Source organism: Acanthopagrus latus, chromosome 7 (genome assembly GCF_904848185.1).
Source record: "Acanthopagrus latus isolate v.2019 chromosome 7, fAcaLat1.1, whole genome shotgun sequence".
Taxonomy (NCBI): Eukaryota; Metazoa; Chordata; class Actinopteri; order Spariformes; family Sparidae; genus Acanthopagrus; species Acanthopagrus latus.
In genome coordinates this window covers 9184953-9211709 of record NC_051045.1, presented here as the reverse complement: position 1 = coordinate 9211709, position 26757 = coordinate 9184953, and the positions used below count along the sequence as shown (strand labels likewise).

The 26757-nt window shown below is 43.4% G+C and overlaps 4 protein-coding genes across 15 annotated transcripts in view; 3 read left to right on the top strand and 1 right to left on the bottom strand.

The window, feature by feature from the left end:
• The first annotated feature begins 349 nt into the window (after positions 1–349).
• LOC119023600 lies at positions 350–6305 on the top strand. Its single transcript, XM_037105666.1, has 5 exons — positions 350–883; positions 2932–3120; positions 3954–4101; positions 5273–5440; positions 5536–6305. Exons 1-5 carry the CDS (start codon positions 397–399, stop codon positions 5861–5863), a joined length of 1320 nt encoding a protein of 439 aa, XP_036961561.1. The 5' UTR covers positions 350–396; the 3' UTR covers positions 5864–6305.
• A 358-nt stretch (positions 6306–6663) lies between these two features.
• Positions 6664–13069, top strand: LOC119023075 (caspase recruitment domain-containing protein 19-like). Of its 2 annotated transcripts, none has more exons than XM_037104710.1 (6): positions 6664–7267; positions 9092–9237; positions 9363–9519; positions 9901–9969; positions 11695–11760; positions 11971–13069. In XM_037104710.1, the coding sequence occupies exons 2-6, from the start codon at positions 9154–9156 to the stop codon at positions 12069–12071; spliced, it is 477 nt and encodes a 158-aa protein (XP_036960605.1). In that variant the 5' UTR covers positions 6664–7267; positions 9092–9153; the 3' UTR covers positions 12072–13069. The 2 variants fall into 2 exon arrangements, with proteins under 2 accessions (XP_036960605.1, XP_036960603.1); XM_037104708.1 differs by having other exon boundaries at positions 6665–7252.
• Positions 13070–13103: 34 nt separating this feature from the next.
• LOC119022585 (ninjurin-1-like) lies at positions 13104–26153 on the bottom strand. 3 transcript variants are annotated; one of them, XR_005075978.1, is made up of 5 exons: positions 25554–25684; positions 19180–19417; positions 15078–15236; positions 13516–13671; positions 13104–13354 (listed from the first exon to the last, which is right to left on the bottom strand). XR_005075978.1 is itself a non-coding variant. In XM_037103604.1 (5 exons), the coding sequence occupies exons 2-4, from the start codon at positions 25590–25592 to the stop codon at positions 15094–15096; spliced, it is 420 nt and encodes a 139-aa protein (XP_036959499.1). In that variant the 5' UTR covers positions 25593–25689; positions 26067–26153; the 3' UTR covers positions 13104–13671; positions 15078–15093. The 3 variants fall into 3 exon arrangements, 2 of the variants coding, with proteins under 2 accessions (XP_036959499.1, XP_036959500.1); XM_037103604.1 differs by adding an exon at positions 26067–26153 and having other exon boundaries at positions 13104–13671; positions 25554–25689; XM_037103605.1 differs by lacking the exons at positions 13104–13354; positions 13516–13671; positions 15078–15236 and adding an exon at positions 18693–19085.
• The window catches only part of LOC119022584 (serine/threonine-protein kinase WNK2-like), a 46054-nt gene continuing 45450 nt past the window's right edge, over positions 26154–26757 (top strand). For 3 of the 9 annotated variants that reach the window (XM_037103597.1, XM_037103594.1, XM_037103593.1), the window contains exon 1: positions 26161–26715. The gene's annotated coding sequence lies outside the window, so the exon portion shown is untranslated. Of the gene's footprint in view, positions 26716–26757 lie in introns of all 9 variants that reach the window. The other 6 variants (XM_037103602.1, XM_037103599.1, XM_037103603.1 and 3 more) reach the window with 5 other exon arrangements.

The following is a 26757-nucleotide window of genomic DNA, read 5'->3' as shown; positions in this document are numbered from 1 at the left end:
GTGGTTTCTTTCTAGTGAACATGTTGTACCCTTCCTTTCCAGTGAAAGCCGCGTTTCTTATGATTTGGTGAATCTGAATCATTCTGAAAACTGGCAGATCAAGTGTTCCTTCATGGGTAAAGTAACTTCTCCCACTTCTTGAACACATAAACCCTGTAGGTTGAGTAGTGAGAGGATAATGAGTGAATTTCCATTTCTTAATTTTTTGGGGGGTGAACTTATCCTTTAAGCTGGTGGCCTGTAGTGTTTGTGTTGTGATGTTGCTGTAAACTGCACGTCACTGATCGAGTGTGTTTCGCACATTTTCAGCCCCCTGTCTGAAACACACCACATCCTGACGGGCTCAAAGCAGAACGACGGTGCGACATCCTGCCAGCGAAGAGCTCCTCGCTGCTGATGTTAGTTTTTCTCGTCAACGCGCAGCTCTTACACACGCAACTTGACCTGACCCGGTATAATCCAGAAAGTCATCCTCGCCTCGGTCGACAAGGTCTTGACCGATCGCTTCATCTGTCTCCGACCTGTCGAGAGAGAGAGAGAGAGAGAAAAAAAAAAAGGCTCATCCGCCTCGGCGCGCTGTCCAAAGCCCGCGCGTCAGAGGAAGTGAATGGTGCGTTGAGAGAGCGCTCTGTGAGGGCTGTTCACAAGGAGAGAGAGAGGAGAGGATCGAGGCGCACGCTACGGAGTCCTGACTTGTTTACCCTGCACCGGGGCACTGAGGAGCACCGTTGCGCAGTCTTTTACGCACAACCAAGGAGCGGACCGGAGCGGGCGCCCGTCCGTCCGTCCGTCGCCACCATGTCAGCGGCAACAGCTTCGATAGCAGACGTGTCCAGGACTGATTTCGCAAACACAGATGACGGCCGTGACCGGAATAAATCAGGTGAGACGGAGGGAAACTGCGAACCCAACGGTGTCCAGTTCATACTCGAGCTGAGCGTGTAGGATGTGTGCGGGACGGAGGTTCGTTCGTGGCACTTGGCACTCATTGCACGACTGTTATTAACTTAAAAGCTTGTATTTTATAATTTTACAATCGCATTTAAACACTAAAAAGCTCACTGCAACATTTCTAGAGATTATGTGATGATAAACCTGTGTCTGTCTCCGTTCCGCTTGTGCGACAGCCCTTTATGTTACTGGCAGTGTTTAAAAAAAAAAAAAAAAATTGCTCAGTGATGCATTTACAGATGAACTCTATTTATGGGTGTGTGATCATTTCGCATAAATATAAGTTGCATTAATAAATAGGCTACACTTCACCTCGCACAGCGAGTGCCGTGTGGGGTTGCTGAACTCCGTGCACACCTTTCATCCTGATCATAAAATAAATACTTTTAAATAATTAAATCGAAAACAATGGAGAGGAGGAAGTGAAGAGGGGAGGCAACGCCTGTAATTTTAACATCAGAAACTCTCTCGAGGCCCTGCACAGCTGGGCGTCTCACACGCAGCTCACGTACGTTATGTAAAAGTGATGCTGTCTACTTATCGGCAATGAAGTGCGTCCTTGTGTTACATAAAGGCGAACATGGTGAGCTGATGTAAATGGACCTGAGAGAAGTGTTCATCCCAGTCCAGTCGTTCTTTCTTTCTTTCTTTCTTTCTTTCTTTCTTTCTTTCTTTATGAAACCACCAACTTTTTTATTTCATTTGATGCCCCTTGTGGTGACCAAAGTTTACCAAATGTTCATTTCTCATGTTCATAATTTTATTTAGGGTTACTACTAGAATATTTGACATATTTTAGTGCTCAAGAAGCATTGGTTTTCTCATACTGTCTGAAACGCTCTGTTTTCGCTCCTGTCTCTTTAAGGCTCTGCCTCCTCTGATTGGTCAGCTCACACACGCCTGACCCAGCACCGCCAACATCAACAGAACAGCTGTGCTAAAACATGTCTTATGGCCAAACTAGCAGCTGGGTATAAATTATGCAATTATGTTGATGTCACCAAGTGACAGAATCACAGGTGGGATTCCTGGCGAGGTGTTTCAGGAGCGGTGTTTTCTGTGGGAAAGGGGAGCCTTTTTTAGACCTTTTACACTTTCCAGATCTTTTACATGCACAAGAACCTAAAAAATTCTGATGCATAGAACAAACATGAATAAGCATAATATGTCTCCTTTGATGGTTACAAAGATAAATATTACAAAATCTACTAAACGTCTCATCCTGTTGTATTTCTCAAGTGAAAAACAGAAGTAAGCTCCCCTCAGTAAACAAGTTGTTTTTTGACTTTTCCTCTCTCCTGATCTGATTTTCCTCCCCAGTTCCAGTTGGAAGTCACTGCGGTGATGTCATTGTGTTTATTTGCATTCCAACAGCTTGTGTCATGATGAAGTGATACCCTTATGTTTTAGGTTCATTGTGCCAGACTGCTGGCGTACTGAGATGACACAGCGAGGAGCCTCCCCTCCTGTAAAACGCTGTGCAGTGCTGTATGATAAGCGGTTGTTTAGCATGGCTCCAGATGGCCTGTGTGTTTCCACCATCCTTGCAGGCCTTTTGTTTAATGATTTATCACGTTTCCTGTTTCGATACCGTTAAAATTCGATGCAGCGCAGCACCGGGCTGTTTCGGCGAGGGCGAGGGGGGGTGTTAGTGTTTTGTCACGCAGTGTTGTGCAGCCCTACAGGGGTTCAGTGCTGATAGCTGTGGAATGACTGTCCCATTCCACAATGAATCTCATCTGCAGTGCTCCACTCTTCTCTCCTTTGTTGTTCACACTGCTCTCCCTAAATTGTTGTTGTGCTACTTTTAGAATCGGAGATGTCTGATATCTCTGAGAAAAAAATAAATTTCTTGTGAAGATGCATGAATTATACATCTGTTCAAACTTCTGGATGATCTATGCACATTTAAGATCTGCATCATGATTCGATTGCTACAAGTGTTTGGTTTTTTTTTGACGCACACACTCTTTCTTTTAGGTCAGGCCCAGTGCACGCCCCAGCCCCTGCCGGCCCTGGGTACCCAGAGGATCATCCAGGGCAACGGTACCAATGTGGGCACAGTCATTTCCCTGCAGTGCCCGGACAAACACAAACTAATCGGAGGTCAGCTGATGTGCATCATGGACACCAACAGCACCCACTGGGTTGGGGGGCCCTACTGTAAACGTAAGTACAAACTTAGACTAAGACGCAATAGTTTTAATATGGAAAGAGTGGCCCTCAGTGCAGGAGTTGCCTGCTCTTCATGAATCTAATTATTCCTACACTGAAATGTGTTTTGTGTGCAGATTAAATGTTTCCAATACTATTACTGGGAGAACTGCAGTGACGGCAAAACTCCCCCCCCCCCGAACATTCTGTCAGCTCATTATTCTGAAGAGATGGAATATATATTAAACATTATGTGATGTGGCATTGTGGCTATGGACAATCTTACATGAGGGCGATTAAGGTATTAGTTGACTTGTGCTAATTAATGCCCTAAATTATGTAAGGGTGCGTGCTGGAGAAAATAATATGTTACCCGGGGATGAATGAAGCTCATTTAAGAGGAATTTTAATGCAGGTGGAGAGGAATGGATTCAAGCAGGTGCATAGTTAGTCATTATTTTGGTGAGCGAGTGGAAAAAGTGAGAGCGCAATCTTAATAATGTTCCAGGGTCAATCATCACGGGAGAGAAGAAGCAGTCTGATGTGAAACTTAAAAGAAAATGAAATGATTTTTGGTTTTGTCAACTGTTCCATGGCGAACTTTGTTGCACTATCTTCGCCAATCTCCTTCTGATTAAATGATGATGACAGACTAGTTGTGTAGCAGTCGACGTGCCAGGCTTCATCTGCACGGTGTTTGGTGTGGTTTTCTGGTCCAATCAGGAGCTGTTATTTCTGAATTCTGCTGCGTGATGAGTGGAGGTGTCTAATACGTGGAGTGCACGACGTGGACGTGAAGTCGATGAATCACTCAATCGTTTTTTTTTTTTCCCCCTCTGGCACTCCAGCTATGTCTTCCTTCGAGGACTATGGGTTCCGCGTGGCTGTGCTGGCATCCATTGTCAGCTCAGCCATCATCCTCATCATGTCTGTGGCCTTCATCACCTGCTGTTTGCTCGACTGCATCAAAGAGGACAAGAGGAAACAGGAGGAGAGGTGAGTGAAAGGGAAAACATCCTGCTGAAGGTGTTTACACCAAAGAGCCACGGGCGTGTCCTTTAAGTATTTTAATTCCAGCATTATTTACATCTTCACTAGCTCGTACTCTCCTTCACGGATGGCGCATTTTTGTACATTTTGGCGTGTTTCTGCTACTTGTAGATCAAAGTCTCAGTCAAAAACACCACAGATGACCTTTAAGTAAAAGTATACAAAGTCTGTTCAGCAGAATGTACTTGAAAGCCACATTTCCACCCAAAGTACACCAAATGTTTCATCCCAGTCCCATTCATTCAAGTCCTACCTGTCAAGGTAAAAAGGTTCCTTCAGCCAATTGTTGAATGCCTTTCCATTACATTCCACAGATTCATGAAAGATAAGGCAAATTAGCCTGCTGATGCATGAAAAAAAAGACATCTGTTTTAGAAGACAGATTTTTGACATTATCATGGTTGACAGACGTCGGTCCATCTGCTGTATGCTTTCCTCTGTAGCTCCTTGTCGATGTGTTGAATCACAATAAACAAAACCTGAACTTCAGTTCTTCAGCTGCAGATTGAAGATTTTTTTTCTTTGAAGGGTAGCTGAAATAAAATGCTGCAGTCAGGGACTTGTGTGAGGGTCGCTCGTCGATTGGTAGAGAAATTATACAAAAGTGAAAGGGTAGGAAAATGGCCTCTGTGACTAACATGACCTTTATTAGATTAGATTAGATAAGATTAGATTAGATTATTATTAGATTGTTAACAATAATGCATCCTGTATAAGTGGCATTTGAAGGGTCAAGAGAAGAATAATGGGCTACAAAAGTAAAAAGAAAAGACTAAATGCCTTTTGCTACAACTTAACGCTGCTTTAGTTAAAATTTTCCAATGGTATCTTGCAAAAACTGAAAATACCTGTTTTGCTCGCCACAAACACGACTTGAAGTATTCAAGATCTCTCTGTAAAGTAACAACCATGTCATGCTTACAAATGTTGAACACAGTCTTGAACTGAGGTCACTGGCTTTAAATCCTTGCAGCCTGTAACTCTCCTGATTGGTCAGCTCGCTCTCATAAAAAGAGTCAGGTCATAAACACAGATGAAGTGTCAATTAGATGTGTACATCTTAGCAGCTGGGCTGGAAATACTGACACTCAGGATAAAATGTATTCTTTTTTAACAGGGATGCAGAAGTGTGGCAGTGGGAGGAGCAGGCCCAGCATCGGGAGGACAGCAGGTCTCGGTACAGCCATAACTGCAGGAACAACAACAACAACAACACCCAGGAGAAGGTGCTTTCACTGTGGGACACTGGAAACCCGGCTATGTGTGAGAACATGCGAGCCTGCAGGTGAGATGTGTGCTTAAACAATCCAAAGGGAACAAAAAAAAACTTCCCTTAACCAGGTGAAACATTAAAGAAACATTCTGTCCTTTCCTCCACAGGTGTCATCAGCAGTACACCTATGGTCCTGGCCAAACATATGGCCCGACTCCTCCGCTCTCCACTCTCCCCGGCAACGACTACAACCAGCCTCTCTTACCCCGATACGCAGAGTCATTGCAGATCTCGGGTCCGCCGCCTCAGTACTACGGACCTCCTCAGTCCTCCAGTCGACCTACGAGCCCAGGCATGGTGCAGATCTCGGCCGCGGGGCCTGGTCTGGTGTGGCAGTATGGAGGACAGCAGGGCGGCTTGTCAAACGCAGATGAGTCTAACTCGAGGAACATAAACCCTGCCAAGGAATTTTCCATACGGATTATATCAGTGTGAAACAAGAGCTCGTCTGCTGACCAAATGTATGTCACTGTCACCTGTATCAATGAGGACTATGGGAAATAGTAACTGAACTGATCTTGTCGAAATGTGTATGTCTGCAGTTCTACACAGTGTGAGGGCTCTGTACTGTATAGACATGCTGATCTGACAGACTCATGTGCCTTTTGTAAACTGTTGTGGCACACCGCCCTCTGTCTGAAAAGAAAAGCTACTGCACTTCCAGGACGCCGGCCTTGTTGGACGACTCCCTGTAATTGAGCTTTCCAGGAACAAGCTTGACTGTTATGCTGAGGTTAAAGTTAATGACCGAGGTTTACTTTGTAGGCAGCTGAGGAAGTTGGTGGACTAGAGCAGCTGGGAAACCGCTGGCCAGTATGTAAATACAATTTTTAAAGAATGTAAATAAATGAAACACTTCTGGTAACGATGGAAGGAGTGTGATGGTGTACATTTCTCTCTCAGGCAGATGTTTACAAGCTGACATGATTGTGGAGCAGTGCAGACCTATCATGCTTTTCTTTTCTGTTTTTTGTTCTTTTTTCCTTTCCTGCGTTGAGAGATTAAAAGTACAAAATCTGCATTGGCAGAAGCTCTTCTCTCCCACAAAGAACACTGCTGCTGAAATGCCTCCTCAGTAGTCCTGCCATGGCTCCATTCATTATATATATATATATATATATATATATATATATATATATATATATATATATATATATATATATATATATATATATATATATATATATATATTTGTTCGAATAATTGTGCGTCTTCATGCGTCATGCTCTTCAAGTTAGCACAGCCGCGCCGTCCTTGTTGGAAGCAGTGCTGGGACAGGCTTGTGTAAGTTGACCAATCAGAGGAGACTGCATACTTGAGAGGTGGGGGCCTTAAAACAGACTTTCAGACAGAGTAGGAGGAAACTGAGGTGTTTTTGAGCACTAAAGCATGTTAACCTACTTCAGTGGTAACCCAAAACAGAGGCAGTTCATTATTATTATTATTATTATTATTATTATTATTATTATTATTATTATTATTATTATTATTATTATTATTGACTGGTTTATTTGGCCCAGTGCAGTCATTATAAATGGAGGAAGGGACTCTAAAGTGATAGACAACACCTCTGTGGCTCAGTGTGTGCAGCAGATATCTTAATCAGATCCCAGTAATCAGCTCAGTCTACCGCACTGATAATGATCATGTGGCCCTGAGGTCAGACACGTGGCCCCTGGGCAGGCGCAGGGCGGCGCAGCGTGCTGATGTAACAGCACAGCAGGGACCGTCACACCAGGGGAGAACAGGAAGTTTCACCGGGAGAAGCTGTCGGTCGGAGCGAGGCAAAGACCCACGCTCCGTGTGTGTTTGTCAGTATGACAGGTTTGTGACTGAAGGGTAAGATGTTTTGATGATTTACAGTAGTCCCCTGCGCAGCGACTTGAAGGATACACAGGCTGGATGACCACCTGAAGTGAAGTGTGTGTGAGTGTGTGTGTGTGCCACTTGTTGCATAGAATCAGTTTGAAGTGTGATTGTTGTCATTAGTTTGAATGCATTCATCTATGTTTCTTTACGTGAACACGTATTTGGGTGTTACTTAACATGATTTAATGCAGCCCGAATGTTCCGAGTCTATAAATATAAAACATGAGCAGATTTTTGCATTCTGTTCAATAAATTCTGTCTATGGAGCAATCCAGACCTTTATTAAAAAATAAGTGTGATGGTCTGGTCCAAGCATTGTTTCACTTTTTTTAAATAACTAACTGGCATAAGTCTAACACTGTAATGTGGCAGTTTTATCTTATTTTATCTGCCTTAATTCAGTTTATACCATATTCTGTGTTTTGCTTGTTTGATAGTGCACTATGTAGTTTTGGAAAATAGATACTAAGGTAATAATACGAATTGAAAAAAATGAATTTATCTCCGTGATTGAATAAACAATCTGTTCTCAGAGAAGAATAAGGTTCCCACAGCCATGTTTGAAGCTAGTATTGTTTATGCTGGTGTGGAAATCATTTTTTCTCTTCTGATTACATTTTTTTTCGCACAAAAAACTCCATAATGCACCTTTTTAAAGATGTTAGCAGTCGGATTGAATAAAGAAAAATCAAACAAGAATGCTGCAGAAAAACTGTACAGATGTTGAGATATAAACTGGAGGATAAAATGTAAAACGGGACAAATGTTTAGTATCACCAATGACTGCAAGGACATTTTTTAAAGAAATCCTAATGACTAGACCACGATATCCTTTGGCTGATACTGGCCTCTCACAGATATATTGGTATGTGCGTATATGTTGACCGATATGCGGCAGCATAAAACTAACAACTCGTAGACACATTTGTTTTAGAGAAAATCATGCAGAAAAAGATATCCTGCCTCCATACGTATAGTACATATCTGTGTTTAATATTCTGAGCATACAAGAATTTTTTTTTTTTTTTTTACACTCCATTATCGCATCAACCCCAGAATTCCAGCTATACTAGTGACTGATGTCGAACACATAACTGCACAGGCAAAATTGAACAACGGTCACCACCAAGACCTCCTAACAGCCACTTCCTCTGCTTCTGTACTGCGCACCACATTTTTTGTTACAAGTCCCCTTGTTTTCTCCCTTCTTCACGCTGTCTTCTACCATCAGAGTGAGCAAGAGGAGGGAATCAGCAAGTGAGTTGGCAGGAAATTTGCACATTTGGCGGTGCCATGTAGAAATTAAAACAAAATCAGAGACTATCTTTTTGAAAGCCTCAGCTGAAAAATGAGCATCACGTCGATCCGACAACTTTGACAACCGGCAAAAACGCTCCATGGTAACTAATGTGTTCCGTTATCTATGAACACCCTGACTCAGACATGTGATTCAGACATTACAGTCAAATGATTTTTGTTTATTTTCATGAATTGTATAAAGTGTTGCCAGAAAGCAAGTGTATTTACCTTTCTTAACAAGCGAATGAACCTCTCAGTCATTTATTCTCAGAGCAGGACTGCTGCCAAAGACCAGCTCACTAAGAAACCACTTAAGACCAGACTTAAATTTGCACGCCTTCCACTGGAGCCTTGTAGCTCTGTGCCCTTCACTGCTCGGGGTCACGACCTCTTTCTCACCTGACGTCCACAGCACAGTACGAAAATACGTGTAGGGTAGGGTTGATTTTATTTAACACGTGTTTAACATGTCATCTCTCACTCGTCTTTGACTAGACATTGACGATCACCATCAGCAGCTCCAGAGGGACGCTCACTTCCTGTGCTCAGACCAGAGGATGGACACTGAGCTGGTCGACACACTGGTGCTGCAGCTCAACAGGATCTACCCCCAGATACTCAGCGACAAGGAAGCCCACAGGGTCACTACAGATGACATACAACCAAAAAAACATCCTGTTTTCAGTCACTTGAACGTGCTAAACTGAATCTGAACTCTGGCTGGCAGTTTTACGGTGATTCAACTCAGCGTGTGTCTCCCTTGCAGTTCAGGAACCTGAGCGTGCCCACCAAGGTGCGGTTAGCTGAGCTGCTGAAGCACCTGCATGGGAAGGGAGAGGAGGCATGTCACGAATTCTACAGAGGACTTCACATCCACGCTGAGGACGTTTACTCCAGTCTGCCCTCCAGAGTCATACAGAGAGGTGAGAGGTTTCAGCGGAGGAAGATTTCCAAGTAGCGCTGCAGATGGCTGAGAACGCTCTTGTCTTAAAGATGTTGCTCCTGCAGGCTCTCATCTGAATATTGTATATGTGTCTTAGTGCAGAAATCTATGCATAAGTACCATCCTTATTTTTTTCTTTCATGCAATATATTGTAAATGAGACTGTGATCTCACTAGCAACTTCCCCAGTGTCCTGCATTGGTGGATCCCCTGCTGTGTAGTTGCCTTGTCTGGCCTTAGATAAGCTCATCCTATTTAAGACACAGAGAGAGAAGCCTGGGCTGCTGTTAAAGTCCAGGCTGTTATTTAAAGTGTGGGCTCTACCCATTTAACCAGTAACCATTTTTACCCTCTGTTCTAGACATGGAAGATCCAAAATGGACGTACAATGTGGAAATCTGCCCGGAGCGATACATGCTTAATGACAGAGGTAAATCTAATTAACATCTCACACTACTGTCCCACGCCTCGTGTTTCTGATTTATATTTTTAAATCAAATTCCAAAGAGGCATTTGCTAGCTGAGTGCTGGTGTGACCAAGAATCACATCAGTGATTTGTGTACATTTTAGCCAAATTCGTACCGTCCTTGTATACTTGTACAGTGTTAAATCACACATCTCATTAGTTAATTTATACACGATCACTCACCTTGATAGAAACATTTTGTATTAAATGTGACTTTACATAGAATATTTGTAATACCATTAGAGATAATTCTACATGTCACAGTTTAAGCCAAAATTATTTTTTGTGTACAAGGTTGTTTTTGTTTTTTGTTTTTTTTTCTTTCTCTATTTTAGAAACATCACCTTGGAGGGCTTTTAAGCTTAATTGAGTGAGCGGTCAGTCAGTTTATATTATTGTCACGTAGAGATGCAAGCGTGAGCAGGATCTGATATGAAAACATTTCCTCTTTGGTGCATCATTCTCTGACATCTTGGATTTAATCATTGTCTACCAAAACAATTCTGTTTTGATCCAAGAAACTGGAGCAGGGAATCACTCACAACACAACACTATACGATTCACAATATGTTGCCCACAATGACAATAGTATCAGGATACAGTGAAATACAGGAATTTTGTAATTATTCCCGGAATTGCATTTTACTAACTAAAATGAAAAAATGTATTAAAGGGCATAGAGTCTTAAACTAGTCTAAACTGGCCAAAGGCAGAGCTGACGGAAAGCAGAACATTTCTGGAATTAAAATGATTAAAAGGAAACATCTATGGCCACTAAATAATTTTCATTCTGTGTATCTTCAGAGAAAGCAAGAGAAAGCGATATGATACATACCCGAACATCCCTGCATTAAAATGTGACAATATGTTAAATCTGGAATTATAGGAAGATTTTATTAATTAATAGAATTTTGTGTTTGCATGAGGCGATAGAGGCTTTAATAATGAGGGGAAAGTAATTAATTACAGGGACAGTAGAAGCATATGTAATCTATAGATCTAGTCTGTTACTGGATGAGCTGTTTAAAGAAGGTGTTGCACAGTAATGTAATGTTACAATGATTTGTGGCTTGATTCTATAATATGGTGGTCTTACGGTTTGTGTGTGGCTGTCAGGGTGCCCTCTGTCCCCCCGCCGCCCCTCACCGATCCTCCGATAAGCCCCCTTAAGCCCAACCGAGCTTTGTTCTTCAGCACATGTAGCTGTCTGCTGAACCTTTTAACCCCTGGCATCAGAATGTGGGCCCCACTGTTCTGCACTGCTTCACCATTCATCATCCCATCGCATCCAGAGCTTTGGCTTTGTGGGTCAGTAAAGCTCACGTGTAAAAAATCCCCCCCACCCTCCAACCCCGTTCAAAACAGTTTCCTCCGTCCTGCATTCCTTTGAACAGTCAGGGGGCACATCCACTGGGTCAAAGGTGTGTCAGGCAGCAGGGAAGTGGGTCATCACTTACTGCAAATCACGAGTCATACGAAGAAAACCTGGCGTGTTTAGACTGCGAAAAACAAGACAAGCGTCCTTTCACAGAGCAGTTTTTACACTCTTACCACATATCCTGGTTTTCATTCTAGTTTATCTGTATTATTTTTCAGTTAATTTGATTGATTACTAATGCACATTTAGTACGCCCACCTGCTGGTTCATTATTGGTCTATTTTTATCGTTCCTCTCTCTGTTTCTGCAGGAACATTGTTCTTCCTGAGCTGTTTCAGTTTCATAGCTTGTATTGCAATGCTCTACTATTACAGAGGTGAGTCACACACGTTGATGGAGAGCACTTCAGACCTATTTGTCCACAGAGATCTGAAAATTACTGTTGAATAGCAATGCACAAAATCCAGATCCAGAGCCCCTCTTTTCATATTCAAAAACTCTCTTTCCACTCTGTTTGTGTTTATCTGATCCTCTCCCTCCCATTTTTCCTGAAAACCTTTTTGTTGCCACTCTTTTCTGCCCACAGAGGGTGAGACGCTGAGATGCACCGGCCCGTTTCTTCACTGCTCTGCGGCAAGACTTAGTAAAGATGTTTTAATTTCCTATGCTGAGGTTGGAAAACAGTAAAAGTGGGGCTGGTAAGGTGAAGAACAAGCCCTGGTGAGAAGGACAAGCCATGACATTTTCCACACTGCTGTGCCATACTCATATTCTACTTGAGAGCTAGAGACTTTTTTTTTCTAAAATGTAAGCACAAACTGACTTGCTGTATGTACTGTTCCAGCATAATTCTTGTATGTATGAGTCTTACATGGATTCATTTTACGTGCTGAACCAGAGTCCTGTAGAGAGTGCAGACGGAGTCACAGCAACGGAAGTACAAAATGCCGATCGTCACGAGATTGACTGAGACTTCCGATAGTTCCAGGGAGTTCTAAGTGGACAATTTGTGAAGACATAGAAGTACAATGCTTGGCAGTTTGTAGTTACAACACGATAAACTGAGTGATTGATTTAATGTGCTGGGCTGCTAGTATTTGCAGCCGACTTTTGTGAAGTGTTGTGAGGCTCAACAATCCACCATTGCTTCTTTAAAAAAAAAGGAAAAAGTTGGAGTAAATGGAAACGACGCGACTCTCTCTACTCAAAGCCAACAGGAAGTTGGGGGAACTATCAATCAAGTGCAGTTCGTACACATCCACTCTATCCTGAGAGGAAGTGTAATTGGGCAACTGAAGTGAAAGCACCTGTGTTGGGGTGCAGGGACATGGGCTGTGGTCCACTTTCAAAAACACCGTGACCTAAATCTTTTCCTGGATGCTTTCCTTCAACCTTGATGAAAAACTTCATGAGGTCAAGACAACTGCAACCAACTGCACTGAAACCAGGACTGCAAGGAGAGGATAACAGATGAGAGGCAGACGGATTTGCTATTTGGTAAGAAATCTTCAAGTGCTGTTCCATTGGGAGTTTCCGAGCTGTCTTGAAGGCAGCATTGGGATACTTTGTAATTTCACTCTGTTAGGAACCTTCCTAAACGGCAAAGACTATCCGACTGCAGCCCCGCTCACTCGAATTTGACTTTTTGAGTTACGATGTTCAACTTTTGCTCAAATAAAGCACAAAACATTTTGGCATCACTTGGAGTTGCATCTTATTTTTAATCTAGTACGACAAAAGCTATGCACAGACATGTGTACAATTAATCAGCATCAAATACTGTACGGTCTTTGGGGAATATCACACTGAGTAGTTTGTATCTGGCACTGTTCCGTCTGCTGTGAGCATGAAATGGAGATGATGACTGCACACGCGTCGCCTCTATCTGAAAGTTACACTAGAGGGCACTGCTCCCTCATCCAGTGCGCCACAGCGGGCAACAAGGCCGATGGAAAATGTACTGGAGTGCTCTAACAATGACAAATCGAGGGCAACAGACAAGCCCGCATTAATTAATAATAACATCAAATTGATTGAAAGATTGAAGTCAACTTAATTAAATGCTACATCAAACCCTGTTGACTGCTTAAGAAAAGACTTGTGTGCAGGGGCGGATGCACTTCATACTCACTTAAGGCCCTTTCAAGCACTTCTTATTTGAGTGAATCAGCAGGAAAATGGCCGCATCAAAAAGGTGGTGTATATTCAGTACAGGTGTCAGGTGTCAGGTGCCGGATCTCTGGAGATTTGCGTCACTGAGCGTCACTTTTTGCCGCCTCTGTATTCTCTGCAAAGATGAGCAACAGATGAGAGAGGGGAGTGAGAGAACGAGAGAGGGGGAGATGGGGAGATGGGTGTTACAGGGGGTTGGAAATGTCACAAGGGTGATTGCCCAGTTTCTAAACTGGCATCCACGTTGCCACGTGCTCATCAGCATCCTCTGATGTCGCACCCTCCCCCGTGGAGTCAGCTCCTTCCACAGAGCCAGAGGAGTAGGAGCCATACTCTATTCTATGTATATATTTATCAGTCTACAGATCTGTCTTGAGTGGAGCCGTTGTGTGTGTGTCATGAATCTGGCTCGCGGCTCGTCTGGCAGTTTCCACGGTTACCAGTGATAGTTGTGGAGGAGGAAGAGGATCAGATTGTGATGTTGGTTTGTCATCTCGAAGGTGCTCTGTCACAGTCACGTTGGGGGAAAAAAAAATTAAACATGCAGGCATGTATATTCTTCTGGCGGTGTTTTAAGCGGAACGATTATGTGAAACAGGCTCGAAACGTTGTGTGTCGACCCGCTCGGGTGTGTAAACTGAGCATTTGCATGGACTCTAATTAGGGTTTCGGTGACACTGCTGAAATACAGACTAATTAAAGCTTCCATTTTAACAAGCAGTTCTGCTGGGCTCTGTGCTGTGTTGACTCTGACTCACCAGCTGCCGGTCCAGAGAACCACAGACACTCTCCAAGTTTTGCTCCCAGCACAGCGAGTCAAACGTTGTTATAATTGTACGTTGGACACGACGCCTGTGGTCGGGGACATGTGTCGGTGAGGTTGAAACTGTGAAGGTGTGCCGGAGCTTTGAGTCACATGAGGTACGCTCTCCTCTGCTGTGCATACATTTACCCAACAGATTCGTCAGCTGTCTGGAAAGGGAACGATGACATCATGCTTGTACATCATCATGGTGATTAAAAATTGAAGCCCATGAAGCTTTCGTGTAACTGTGGTTGTGTGCCTCGCCGAGGTCACTCCCGGGCAGCAAAGGAGACAGACAGCGAGGTCACGTGCGCCTGTCTCCGCTTTCCTGTTTGTCCAACAGGAACAATTGTTGTGTTGTTTGTGTACCAGACCCCTTTGTCCCTGTCTTTGCTGTTTCTCTCTTGTTTTCCGCAGTGCAGGACAATGATTTTCTGGTAAACGAACAGTGGCTGGGTTTGTGGTCTTGAGTTGCTTTCCGCTGGAAATTTCTCCGAGGGCCCAGTGAGGTCAGTGTGTTTGTAGGTCAGGTAGGGAGGATTGTGAAGGTTGGAGGTCAGGAGGTCAGGAGAGGAGAGGACCGAAAACATGCTGACTACATGGATGTCTATTGGGGCAAACTGCACGGTAAAAGGCTGGAGAGAAAAGAAACTGTTTGTATAGAGAGAGGGGAGGAGAGAAAGAGGATGAACATAAAGCGAAAAGAGAAAGAATACCTGCGCGCGTTCTTGGTCAGTCGCTGCGGTTCGGCCTGTGGACTCCAAAAGCCGTGATGAAGACATTGACGACCACTATCATAAAAACCAGGCCCGTGGTTAGGTTTTCCATAAAGTTCAGCCTCCAGTGCTTTTGTTCATCATTCAGGTTCCATCGAACTGTGGACAAAACCAGGAAATACCATTTAAAAATAAAAACACACACTCAGTGAACATCCACTCAAACATCAGCATTCTACAGTAGTCTGGGACACAAGTCAAGTCATTATACACAGATTTCCTGTCAAATGTGAGTCAATAATGTATTTAATTCAGGGTGCAGGCAGTTCAAATGTTAATCAGTGATCCCACAGAAATGAAGTGAATCCAATATTCAGTTTTGACAGGAGCATGTGAGGAGAAAGGGGTCGTTTGAGCTATCAGCTTTTCACTAAACACAAAGGAGTAGGACAAACAAAAACTTGTCATGGTTTTGCATAGTTGGTCCGTTCCAAATTAAAATTGGAGACTCTTTGAAAATATGTTCCCGTTTATGTGAGCATAAACTATGATTAGTTTTGGGATTAAACCTGTGTTGCTTCACAACTAATTTAATGTTTGTTTTTTTTTTATAAATAGCTACAATAGACTGCCGTATGTAAATCTATTTTCACTTGTTTATTAAATATATCACAAGGGAAATAACAACAGATATTTTACATAGTGTGAACTGAACAACAGTTTTATCAACTTGATACTTCACAACTTTCTTTATTCTACACTTATTAGAACAATATGTGGTTCTTTGGCTTGTTTCAATAGTAGAACCCTTTTTGGGTTATTTTAAAACCTTTCTACATAGTCATCATCTACACAGAACCCAACATAAAGGGTTATACGAGGAACCATCTTTGAAGGCTCCACCCTGAAACCCCTTACAGAGAACTCTTCCTCAGAACCTTCTCACCCTCTTAGGGCACTAATAAGGACCTACCAAGGTATTTCTACATACTGGGAAACCCTTTTAGATTCCAAGGGTTTCATGTGGAACCCAATGTCTAAATTGATTAAACATTCACACACTTTTTAATAAGTCAAACGTCTGGATGGAAATGGTTCTTAATGAAACCCTCAGTCTCTTATAATGACTATATGCTTTCCTCCAGATGCAAATGGTTTTGGGGAGAACCTCAGCCCTTCGGGGGAAAAAAAAACAACAACTTTTGGAACCCATATTTAAGAGTGCAAGAAAATTGCTTATAAACATGACTGCTGACATGACTGATGACTGACAAGAAAATGCTGCATTACTTCTGTGTAAAACGTGTTTAAATACATTAATCTTCTATTTATTTCTGTGATAGGTGTTGACAGAAATGCTTACTCAGCGGTACTTTCCCAAATGTCAAATAGGTCCGTTTGGATTTCTGATATCTGAGTTTGAGGAGGCCTAGCATGAGTTGACCTCAAACGTCATTATTTTGGGTGATGTTTCTTTGTTATTTGTTCATGCACTTGCCCATTTCTGTGTTTTGTCATATTCATCATAGTGCAAGCCCAGTTTGTGTAAAGGTCACCATTTCAATCAATTATGTCATTTAGAGGACGGATTGGTTAATCTTGTAACATCCCGGTATTTGTTATTTTTAGGCATGAGTCATTATGGATTCTTTCATCTGAGACAGGCAAAGACAAAAAAAACAACTTCTGACTCAAAGCACACAGAAACAAACAGTAAAAACAATACAGGGAAGAGTCACCTGATCAAGGGAAGCTTTTATTTCCTTATCACTGCTTCATTTCATTTGTGCTTTGTTAACAAGTTGATCTAAACAAAAGTGGATATCAAAAAATTCTAATCTTTGTGAAAATGACAAACTAACACATGTTGTCATCTTCATCATCACAGGGACTGATTTATGAATGATGTCAAAATGAGGATGTGTGTGTGGGGGGGGGGGGAGTGACTGGTGACGCTACAAGCACATGCTATGTGTGTGTGTGTGTGTGTGTGTGTGTGTGTGTGGACATTACCAAAGGTTAAACTGTGTGAGGACCCCTCCTGACTGTGTACGTGTGTGTCTGATCTGCCTGGGGTGGAGCGGACTGGGGTTGTGGTGGTGGTGGTATGTAGGCCACTCACATTACGCATCACTGGCTCCATTAGACAGAGCTGGATCCACTGGAGAGGGAGGGGAGGACAAGGGGAGGGGGGCAGAGAGGGCAGTGGGACTTAGAACAGTCAAAGAAAAATGACGGATTGAAAAGAGCAATGAGAATGAGATGTGTTTGATATTCTGGTGGAGACGGGTTGGGGGTGGAGTCAAAGGATTTTGCGTTCAAAGCGGGGCGGGCCCTTCATGAATGTGTGATGACTCAAACGCGCTGACTGACCTTCTTTCTGACACATGAGGCTTTGGAAAAAAACTTGAGAAAACATGAATTAATTACAAATCTTGTGATTTATTTAACCGGTAAGAGATATGTGTGTATGCACCGATTTAGTTGTACTGCAGATAAACTGACAAACAGTTAGTCCTCCTGCAAGAGCTGAGACGAGTCAGTGTGATCTGGCTAAAGTTCAGCCCATTGGAGGAAAATGATCCGCAGTCTGACCTGCGCCGGTACATCTCATCTTAACTCGTCTTTCTGTCTTAATGGACCGGGGGTTTTTTTCCACCCACAGGTGCAGCTGGTAAACACAGACATCGTCAGAATCTCTGAATGTGTGAACAGATGGCACCTTTATATTTAGTTTGTTTTATTTCTTCCTATTTACTCCAAGACATGAGTACACATGCTCAATGACTCACGTTGACACATTTTCACACACATGCGGGAGACTGGGGGCGCTTGTATGATTGTACTGTTTTAGTGAGAGTATTCAACTGAAAAAATCCCACGACCTTCCTCCAGAGCCACTTCTCCTTAATACATGAACGTGCACTGCCTTACTACAGACAACGACTGCCCTGTAACTGCCACTGGACAGCACAAGGATTTTTTTGGTGGCCATTTGCTACATTCAACAAGATCTCTTAGCTTTATCAGGCTTATACATACATATATAAACAACTCTGTTACATACCCAAATGCCACAATCCTAAAAACACAAACAAAATAGAATTTACCTCAGTCAAAAAAGGCTACTCCTTAATGTTACAGGTGTGTGCCTTGTGCTGTGTTAGAGTGGCTCAGGGGCTGTGTGCTTTGTGCTAACATTAGCTGCTGATGAAGGCTGTTGCTGCAGCTCTGTTCCAGGGGTTGTGTGCTTTGTGCTAGTCAGTTAGCGACTGAACCACAGTCTGTCATCGCCACTGCTGCTCACTTGGCCTTGGGTATCAGGGGCTGTGTGCTTTGTGCGACAGAGTTAGCTAGCTGCTGAAAAACAAGCTCAGAGGCTGTGTACTGTGAGTGCAGCACATCGTAAATTGCTAACCGTGTCCGATGAGCTCATGTCTTACTCAAATGTTACAAAACACAGAAATGTTTTTCTTTTGTCAGAGCATTTATCGATTGCCGTCAGGATGATTATCTACAAATTTAACAAAAAATGCTTCAACAATAACTTACCAACCCTAGCTTTAATCAAACTAGAATCCATTGTTCAGTGGAGATTAGATTATTTTATTCTGTGGTTCTTGATATTCATATGAAGGCATTCCATATGTTACAATTGCCCCTGCACATAAGGGCCAATGTAGCTAACACTGACTGGTGTTTCAATCAATATTCTGACTCTAACATTGCTTGTAAAAACCTTCAATGACTAAGAAGAACACAGCTACAAGTCACCTACATGAACCTTGTATGTCATTAGTTCAAAAGGTTTTTAAGTAATGACACTGAGACCAAAACAAACATGGTCTTGCCTACACAGCAGAGAGACAAGCTCCCTCCCTGGACTCCCGGGAGCAGTCTGACCTAGTGACCTCTGACCTGCTGTCAGGCCTGGTTGCCATGCTTACCGCTCGTCCGACTGGCAACGGGTTTGTCGGGAATCAGTGGACTTGACATTGGTTAATCTTGCTGAGGAACAGGGTGGAGGGGGGATGTTAAACAAAGGGCACGTGAAGGTTGTGAAGCTCGCCTCTTAAAGTGCTCGGGCTCTTGATTCTCTCACCTGTGAAGATAAGCAGGACCCCAACTGTGACCTGCAGACAGAGGGAGATGCTGATGAGGGTGACAATGGGGGTGTAAAAGGACAAGTTTGGCCCCTGCTCCAGCACGGCCTTCAGCTGTGAGGCGTTGGCCATCAGCAGAGCCACATCCAGCATGCTCTCGGCTGCGCTCTTCTTGTTGGCATAGTGGTTCATGTTCAGGGGGGCTGGACTGCCGGGCCAAGCATCTGGATGGGAGGCCTGGAGAGAGAAGAGGTAATGTTTATGGCTTCGGGATAACGCCTTGAAAGAAGAATGCCTGGAAGTAAACAGAGAAGCATGCTCTGTCGTGCTGCGCTTTGTTCTCCCCACAGAGCAACGAGGCAGCGCGATGATGAGGCCAGCAGTAATTCTGTGCTTCCTGTGCGTTGATGGTGAGGATCTGGTTGTCATTCTGACCCAATTAGCGCAACACGCAGTCATTACAAAGAGTGACCTTCGGAAACAGAGCCATTAGTACAGCAAAGAGATACTGACACACTGGCAACAGACCCATTAAAACATGGTGAACGTGATCCAGTCAGCGAGCACAGTGTCCGAGGCTTTTTCCGCTCGCTGCGGTTTTCGAGTGATCACTCTATGCCTGCACATTTGCATGTTCTCGCTGAGCATCTCATACCATATGTGTTGCGGAGGGACCTCTTTAACGCGATCTGCTGACTTTTAAAGTCACAGCAGTGTGTCTGTTTTGTGTCAGGTGTGTGACACTGTGACCCCTCCGTTCATGTCCTGCTCATATATCCCCGTCCCTCCAAGCAGTGCTAACAGAGTTAACAGGATATCTGCACTGAGTAAAACCCAGAACAGCTCTTTTCACGACAGCAGCCATTAATCCTGCTTTTCTGAGATGGGCTCTTTTCCTGAGCATCAACATTTTTACTCATACTGTATATGCAGCAGATAACAAATTGCACATTAATTCATTTATTATTTTACAGTGCTTTATAAAGAAGGGAGGAGAGTGAATCGGACTGCATCCCCTCTATCAACAGGTGATATCAGAAAGCATGAAAGAAAAGATAAATCTCAGTTTAAAACTGAATTCTATAAGCTATTGATTCTTGTGTGGGTGGTGATTATGCAACGGAAGCTAAGCTAGGTTGTGCGTTTGTGTGTCCACTCCATCCCCGTGGACTCTGCACCATTAAGCCAAAAACATGCCCTGGGTCAGCAGGTAGTGGATAAACAGTCTGCTTGTTGATAAATAAGAAATCCCGCTTTTCATGTGCCGAAAACACATCCTGAACTCAGCACTGCTGCCTGGATGAACATCCACTTGGACCTTCTATTCAGCGATGCCTCGCTCACACCTGAGCACCACTCGCTGAAGATTCGGACGCGTCGAGGCCGAAGCCTGCACACTCGCATGCTCACTGCTGCTGCTGCTGAGAACAGGAAATAATCAGCAGTGTTCGCAGCCTCTTCCTCGACAGAGAAGCCTTCCTTTTTTTTTTTTCTTTTTTTTTTTTCTCACAACACTCCCCCTGAAACTGCAGGGAGCAAAGCTTGTCAGGGATTAACCAAACCACAGTGCTGCTACAAACTGTCTTCCCTCCGCTCCGGGGGATAGAGACGAAAAAAGAGGGAGAAGAGGAGCAGCACCCTCTAATTTGCCACAGGGTAGGCTACAGCTGAATTACAATGTCTTTAGGAGATTCACAACAATCAGCCGACGTGGTTAAGTTGATGTATGAGGGGGAAGTACACGCTGCGCAGAAGGTGTGGTCTTGAGGGTTGGAGAAGAGCACGTACTCTGGTTTGCAGTGCTTATCTCGATGAGTTTCTCTGCAACCCTGCGATAACCACTGGACCAGCCATGTTTAATCGTTTGATAAGCTTTTTGGGGATATGGATTACACATGTAGCTGGCTCCTTCATCTGGCAGCGTACCTCGTATCAGTTTAGATATTATCATTCGGCGCTTCATGAGAACACTGCAGACACATCCCGACAACATCCAGCAAAAAAAGTCTCCACGGGTTTTCTCCAGATTTTTTTCACCCGGGGCCAAAACACCCCGTGGTAAGACTCATAACAAGGAATTAAACAGCTCTTCAACACATGCCTCCTAACATTCCTTGGGAAAAAGAAGGCAGTGTGGTGCCCTTGTGACTGCGACTTGTGCCAAATGCCACAAAATGGCACACTGTCATGACTTGTCATGGTCACCCATTCTGCTCTCAAACACACTGACACAGGCTTTTCAAAGACAGCCCTTTATCCCCAAGTCAACACACCACGGTGAGATAATGCTTGTTGTGAGATCATAGGTTGGAAAGGTGCAGTCGGTCTAGAAACAGAGCAGAGTCATTTTCTCCGGAATTCACCAGCAAATGAAGAACTCACATGTGTCGTTTGTAGGCGAGGACAAGACTAAAATCATCTACCTCGGTCAGTCCTATCTGCTCGTATCATATGGCTGAGGACAACTAATCACAGCAGAGGAGATGATGTACAGTAGAAGTGTCCTATCATGAGGGAAGCTTGGGGGGGGGGGGGGGGGGTAAGCACCCATATTCGAGGATGCATCAGATCCAGGCTTTCATTAAGACAGCACTTCAAATTAAGAAACCACAGAAGACAACCCACATGAGCACATTTGTTACGCCATTTGAGAAACAAAGCCCTCGCCAGTCACACAGCCATCACAGATCTATTGTTATTTGGCACAATCTAAAACGAAAGGCTCTCATTAAGTCAGTCGCTCTGTGCTGGTCCAAGGTTTCGATGCTTTTTTTTTTTTTTTGATGAATTATTCACACTTCATTCCTTGACTGAAATAGACTCAGGGGACACGCCGAGGACAGCGGAAGGGAGGAGGATGTGGGAGACGGAGACAGAAAAAAGTTGTTTGAAACTGTATAAACTCTCAGTTATGCGTCACTGTGGAATAGCAGAGACGAACATTCACTCACTATTTTACATATTCTGCTTACTGCAGAAGCTTTCCTTTCCTTTCTTCTGTTGGTTCACACAGATTCAACTGGAAAGAATGAATATACACATGAGCAACAGATGATGAAATGGAGGGAAGTGTTAAAAATAGTCAGGGTGCTGATATTAAAGTATGAGAGAACATGTTACAAAGGAAATCAGACGGTCAAGTCTTATATTTACAAAAACGAATAACGAAAACGAATGCATTTTCACTGTTACACTGTACCTGAACAGTCAAACTGAGAGGTGTAATTGGGCTGAAAAAACTAAAGGCCCTGAAGGAAATTTAGGGAGAGATCAGGCGAAGCAAAATTTAAACAGGTGCCAAACTGTGCCGTGTTTTGAAACAGCTTCTTTACCACCTCATCTGTGAATAAAAGTTAAAAGTGTCCCATTGTTAACAAGTATCTTTGTGTTTCTCCAAGTTGGTTGGCAGAGTGCAGCCTCTGAAATCAGGATCAGAACGGGCTTTACATTTGGTTTACATCACTCTCACTGTACTGAACACGATCAGACATACAGCCACTACTGCAGAGAGCGGAGGAGCTGACTGCCTCAACAGGTCTGCAATTTTCTAAATTCCTGAGATTGAACCTTAAACCTTAAACCTAATTGAACCATTAAAAAGTTTTTCATCATGTACTGAAAGGCAGAGTAAAGTGTTGGCTCACTTCCAAGCAAAAGAAAATGAACTTATTCAACTCCCACACACCTAATCCTAAACTGTCCCCCCCACCCGCCCCCACCTTTCCCACATGGTCACACCATCTGATTACAGCTAAGCTAAATACCTGCATGTCAGTTACGGTTGGAGCGTGTCGTGACTTTTGCTTTGTAACGGTTGGACAGCAATAATGCAGGACACCATTTAAGACACAGAGAGACCGTGCATTTATTATTTAGCTAATTGAGCACAGCAATGTGATAAAAGAGCAAATGAGCTTGCATCTGTAACTGCATGTGTGTGCGTGTGTGCGTGTGTTTCCCCTCCTTTTGTTTTTTCCTTATACATCAGCACTTCTTTGCTTTCAATCCATCATGTCCTATCAGCAAGCTCCCTCGCTCTCTCTCACTCACTCACCTCAAACTCTGGCCCTCGTCCAGATGAGAATCGACCCAACTGTAAATCTAATTTCCATGATTCTCTGTAGGGCTTTTAGTTTTACAGCCTCGCTCAGAGCAAAGCAAACATGGCCGTCAAGAGCACGGAGAAGGGAAACGCTTTCTCAGTCTTGAACAAACCTTCTGATCAAAAAAAAAAAAAAAAAAAAAAAAAAAAAAAGACAAAAGGACATGCTGGAGAATGTGCTGGATGCAGCGCTGAAATCTGATCCGGAATCTAATTGGTCTTAAATTTCAGGGCCCAGATATTAAAAGCCTGTGGAGAGTCTGCATAAAAAGATCTTCACCCCACAAAACAACCAAGGATTGATTCCATTCTCATTGACTCACACTGGTCTGAGACACATTGTAAATGAGACCAATTGCTCATTTTATTGAGCGTAAGGGTATTGCATTCTGCATCTGCTGGCCGAGCTCAGTCACAAGGAAGTACCTCTGGCAAGCCAGGGCATCTCTCTTCCTCCTCCCTTCTTCCTCAAACACACACACGCACATTAATCTGAAATTAAATTGCCCTATTAAGACAGTGCCTATGGAGATGACATACAGCAGTGAAGCCCATTACCTTGCCTTGTAAAACTGGATGCAGCTTTGAAATACAATATTGTAATTACTTGTCAAATGGCAACTTAAATCGCCACATAAAGCACAATAAACAGTCCTCGTCCAATCTAGCCACGGCACAGAGGAGGATGACATTATGTAAAAGTAAAACTAGTTTGTGTGTTTGTGTGTAGGCATTTTGGCCAGTCAAGTGGAAACAAAGGAGGGCATTGATTATTTATAAGGTCACTCAGGTGCCAACAATGGTTCAGTCCTCAGACTGTCACCTGACCCAGCATGCCACCAACAGACATGGAAATCTCTGTGGAAATGTTTTCTTTCTCATTTCCTTTTTTTCTGTATGAACATGCAACACATCCCATTCAGGGTCATTTCTGTTCTGCAAAGATTTTATGTATAGTTTCATCCACCCTTAAGTAGAGATGACATGTAATACGAGAAGAGGATAGACGTGGCATGAAAATGCAGAAACAACACAGGGGTGGATATAACATGATCTCCACACATGGAAATGCGGCAACACCACAGACTTTGGCTTCAAAAAAATGGCTGCAAAGGTCAATCAACAGCTCTTTGACAAATCCGAGACAATAATTCAAAAATGTAATCTCTGCAATTGTAGTGTTTCTTTCTTGGCTGCTGCAATGAATTCCATGTAGTTTCCTGACACTCTGTGAGCACTTGTTTTGCACTTGTTGAATATGTCTATGGTTGGATTTAGGACTGCAGAATTATACAAAATATACTTGAAATCCCAAAATATCTAAGTGCATGAAACTGCAAGTTTTGGTAACATGTGTGACAAAATAATTAAGTACTGTAAATCTGCAGAGACGACCTACAAATTGTTCTCCAAGAGAACGAAAACAGGTTCGTTTCAAAATATTTGTTCAAGAAAAGTTGTAAATTGCATAACCCATGCATAAACGGTCATTCCCACTAGTCCAGGAAAATATCACCATCACATCAGAATAATCTCTATAATATGTGTTGACCATATCATGCAGTAGCCCTAGTTGGATTTGGATATTGTCAGGTCAGTTGGATTTTTTTTCGATCTGTGATTTTTGTGGCTGACCAAATCCAAAAAAAGTTAAAATGCAGTAGTATTGTTTTCACTGATGCAGCATCCTTTTGCAGTTAGTGGTCATCACTCTGTTCTCTCATTGTCCAAAACACTTTCCAATGTCACGAGCAGTAGCCGATCAGCACTGAATAATCCAAATTTGCTTGCTGTAGTTATCAAATAAATGAAGTGGAGTGAAAGTACTCAGCAGCAGAGGATGGAAAATACTGAAGCAAAGTACCTCCAAACTGTACATAAGTACAGTGCTTGAGTAAATTGTAGTTGGTGACATTCCATCACCTGCTGTTTTAGCTCTAAAGGTATTGGTGCTAATTCTCAGTTATTCGTCTCCTGGATTACTAATAATCAGCATCAGCCCTGAAAAAAACAAACCATCATACAGTACTGAATAATCATACCTGTGCAGAATTTCTACCTGCATTGCATTTAAAATAGTATTTTTTTAAAATTCTTTTTTCTTTTCTCATAATGTCTTCTTTGCAGCTTAGTGCAGTGCATCTGGGGCTTGTGTTTAATTTAATGCTGCAGCAGCAGAGGTACTGTTATGTCCATGTCGAAAAAAAAGATAAACTAAACTAATCTTCTCCTAAATCATTCAAAATAAAGAAATGGGTTCATATAACTTACCCCAGTCTCACTCCCCCTGTTGCTGCTGCTGATGTTCATTATCCTCCCATGCGTATTCTCCTCTGCACCTGAGCTGCGGGGTGCAGCCCTGGAGACACCGAGGTGGTGGGTGTCATGTTGTAGGAGAGGAGAGGACCTGCAAGCATACAGCCTGCTTAAACAGAGCAGCAGACACACCTGCAGCCATTCCCTCTCTCTTTTTTTATTGTGTGCAACCAGAACAGGTCATGTTATTTATTTATCTCTGTTTAAAGAAATGATGTGCAGCAAGCTGTTGAGCGGTGAGTGAGGAGCAGGGAGGGAGATAGGGAGAGAGAGAGACATGCATGTGATTGGATGAGTTGTTGAAGGGCGTGAAAGAAGAAAAAAAAATCACAGGCGATAACAAGCGAGGGATTGTCTCTTAACCGCTTTGCCTTTTGATGCCAGCCAGTCTTTGTTGGTGTTTTTCGTGTCAGGTATGTGTCACACTCGGACGCTACAGCAGCAGCAGCAGCAGCAGCATAGGCTCACCGTGGTGCCTCAGCGTGCTGCGTTATTGGCCGGTCCCTCCAGTCGTTACCAGGGGCGTGGAACCGAGCGAGCTGAATGGGAAACACATCGTTGTGCCTCGCTGCTGCCGTATTAACCTAAAGGGAGGGAGGGAGACGATGACAGGAGAATACAGTTGTCCTCGTCAAGTGGCGTTGATTGCCGAGGGGACGACAGGAGAGCTGAAATCTCCCACGATTTAAAGCGCTCCGACTGGTCTTGAACTACACGCCCCGCATTCAGGAGCCACGAAGAAGAAGAAGAAGAAAAAGGAGCCGCGGAGAGACGCGGCATCGTTAGCTGCTGTATCCGCAACCGAGAGGAGGGATGCGAGGACTTGAAAGGACATAAATACGTTTTCCTTCCTTTTTTTCACCCCCACCTCTCCCCCGTCAGGATGGGTTCAGTGCTCAGTTAGCAAAAGACGGAGTTGAATTCGAATTTATTTGGGTTAGCGTGAAAATGAGGATAAAATGCAGATAGGGCGTTTTAAAGTCCACCTCTCAGCCGCGGACACTCGGGTAACGTTAGCAACCTTTTTTTAACACTAGACCTGGCAGGTCCGCCCGGGTCGTTCACGTGAGTTTAGCCGAGTCCGCTTTTCTTCGATTTTTTTTTTTTTTCAAACAAGGTGAGTCCCATTTTGCTTCAATGTAACTGTGATAAAATGTTT

Excerpts from the sequence above, each read along its gene's own strand:
- LOC119022585 (XM_037103604.1), bottom strand. The coding sequence starts at position 25,592 with ATGAACATCAGCAGCAGCAACAGGGGGAGTGAGACTGGG. Across the intron at positions 19,418-25,553 it reads ACAGGGGGAGTGAGACTGGG|GCCTCCCATCCAGATGCTTG; the intron begins GTAAGTTATATG and ends TTCTCTCTCCAG. Across the intron at positions 15,237-19,179 it reads GGTCCTGCTTATCTTCACAG|TTCGATGGAACCTGAATGAT; the intron begins GTGAGAGAATCA and ends TTTTGTCCACAG.
- LOC119023075 (XM_037104708.1), top strand. Across the intron at positions 9,238-9,362 it reads GCGACAAGGAAGCCCACAGG|TTCAGGAACCTGAGCGTGCC; the intron begins GTCACTACAGAT and ends TCTCCCTTGCAG. Across the intron at positions 9,520-9,900 it reads CTCCAGAGTCATACAGAGAG|ACATGGAAGATCCAAAATGG; the intron begins GTGAGAGGTTTC and ends CCTCTGTTCTAG.
- LOC119023600 (XM_037105666.1), top strand. The coding sequence starts at position 397 with ATGTTAGTTTTTCTCGTCAACGCGCAGCTCTTACACACGCAACTTGAC. Across the intron at positions 4,102-5,272 it reads AAGAGGAAACAGGAGGAGAG|GGATGCAGAAGTGTGGCAGT; the intron begins GTGAGTGAAAGG and ends CTTTTTTAACAG. Across the intron at positions 5,441-5,535 it reads GAGAACATGCGAGCCTGCAG|GTGTCATCAGCAGTACACCT; the intron begins GTGAGATGTGTG and ends TTTCCTCCACAG.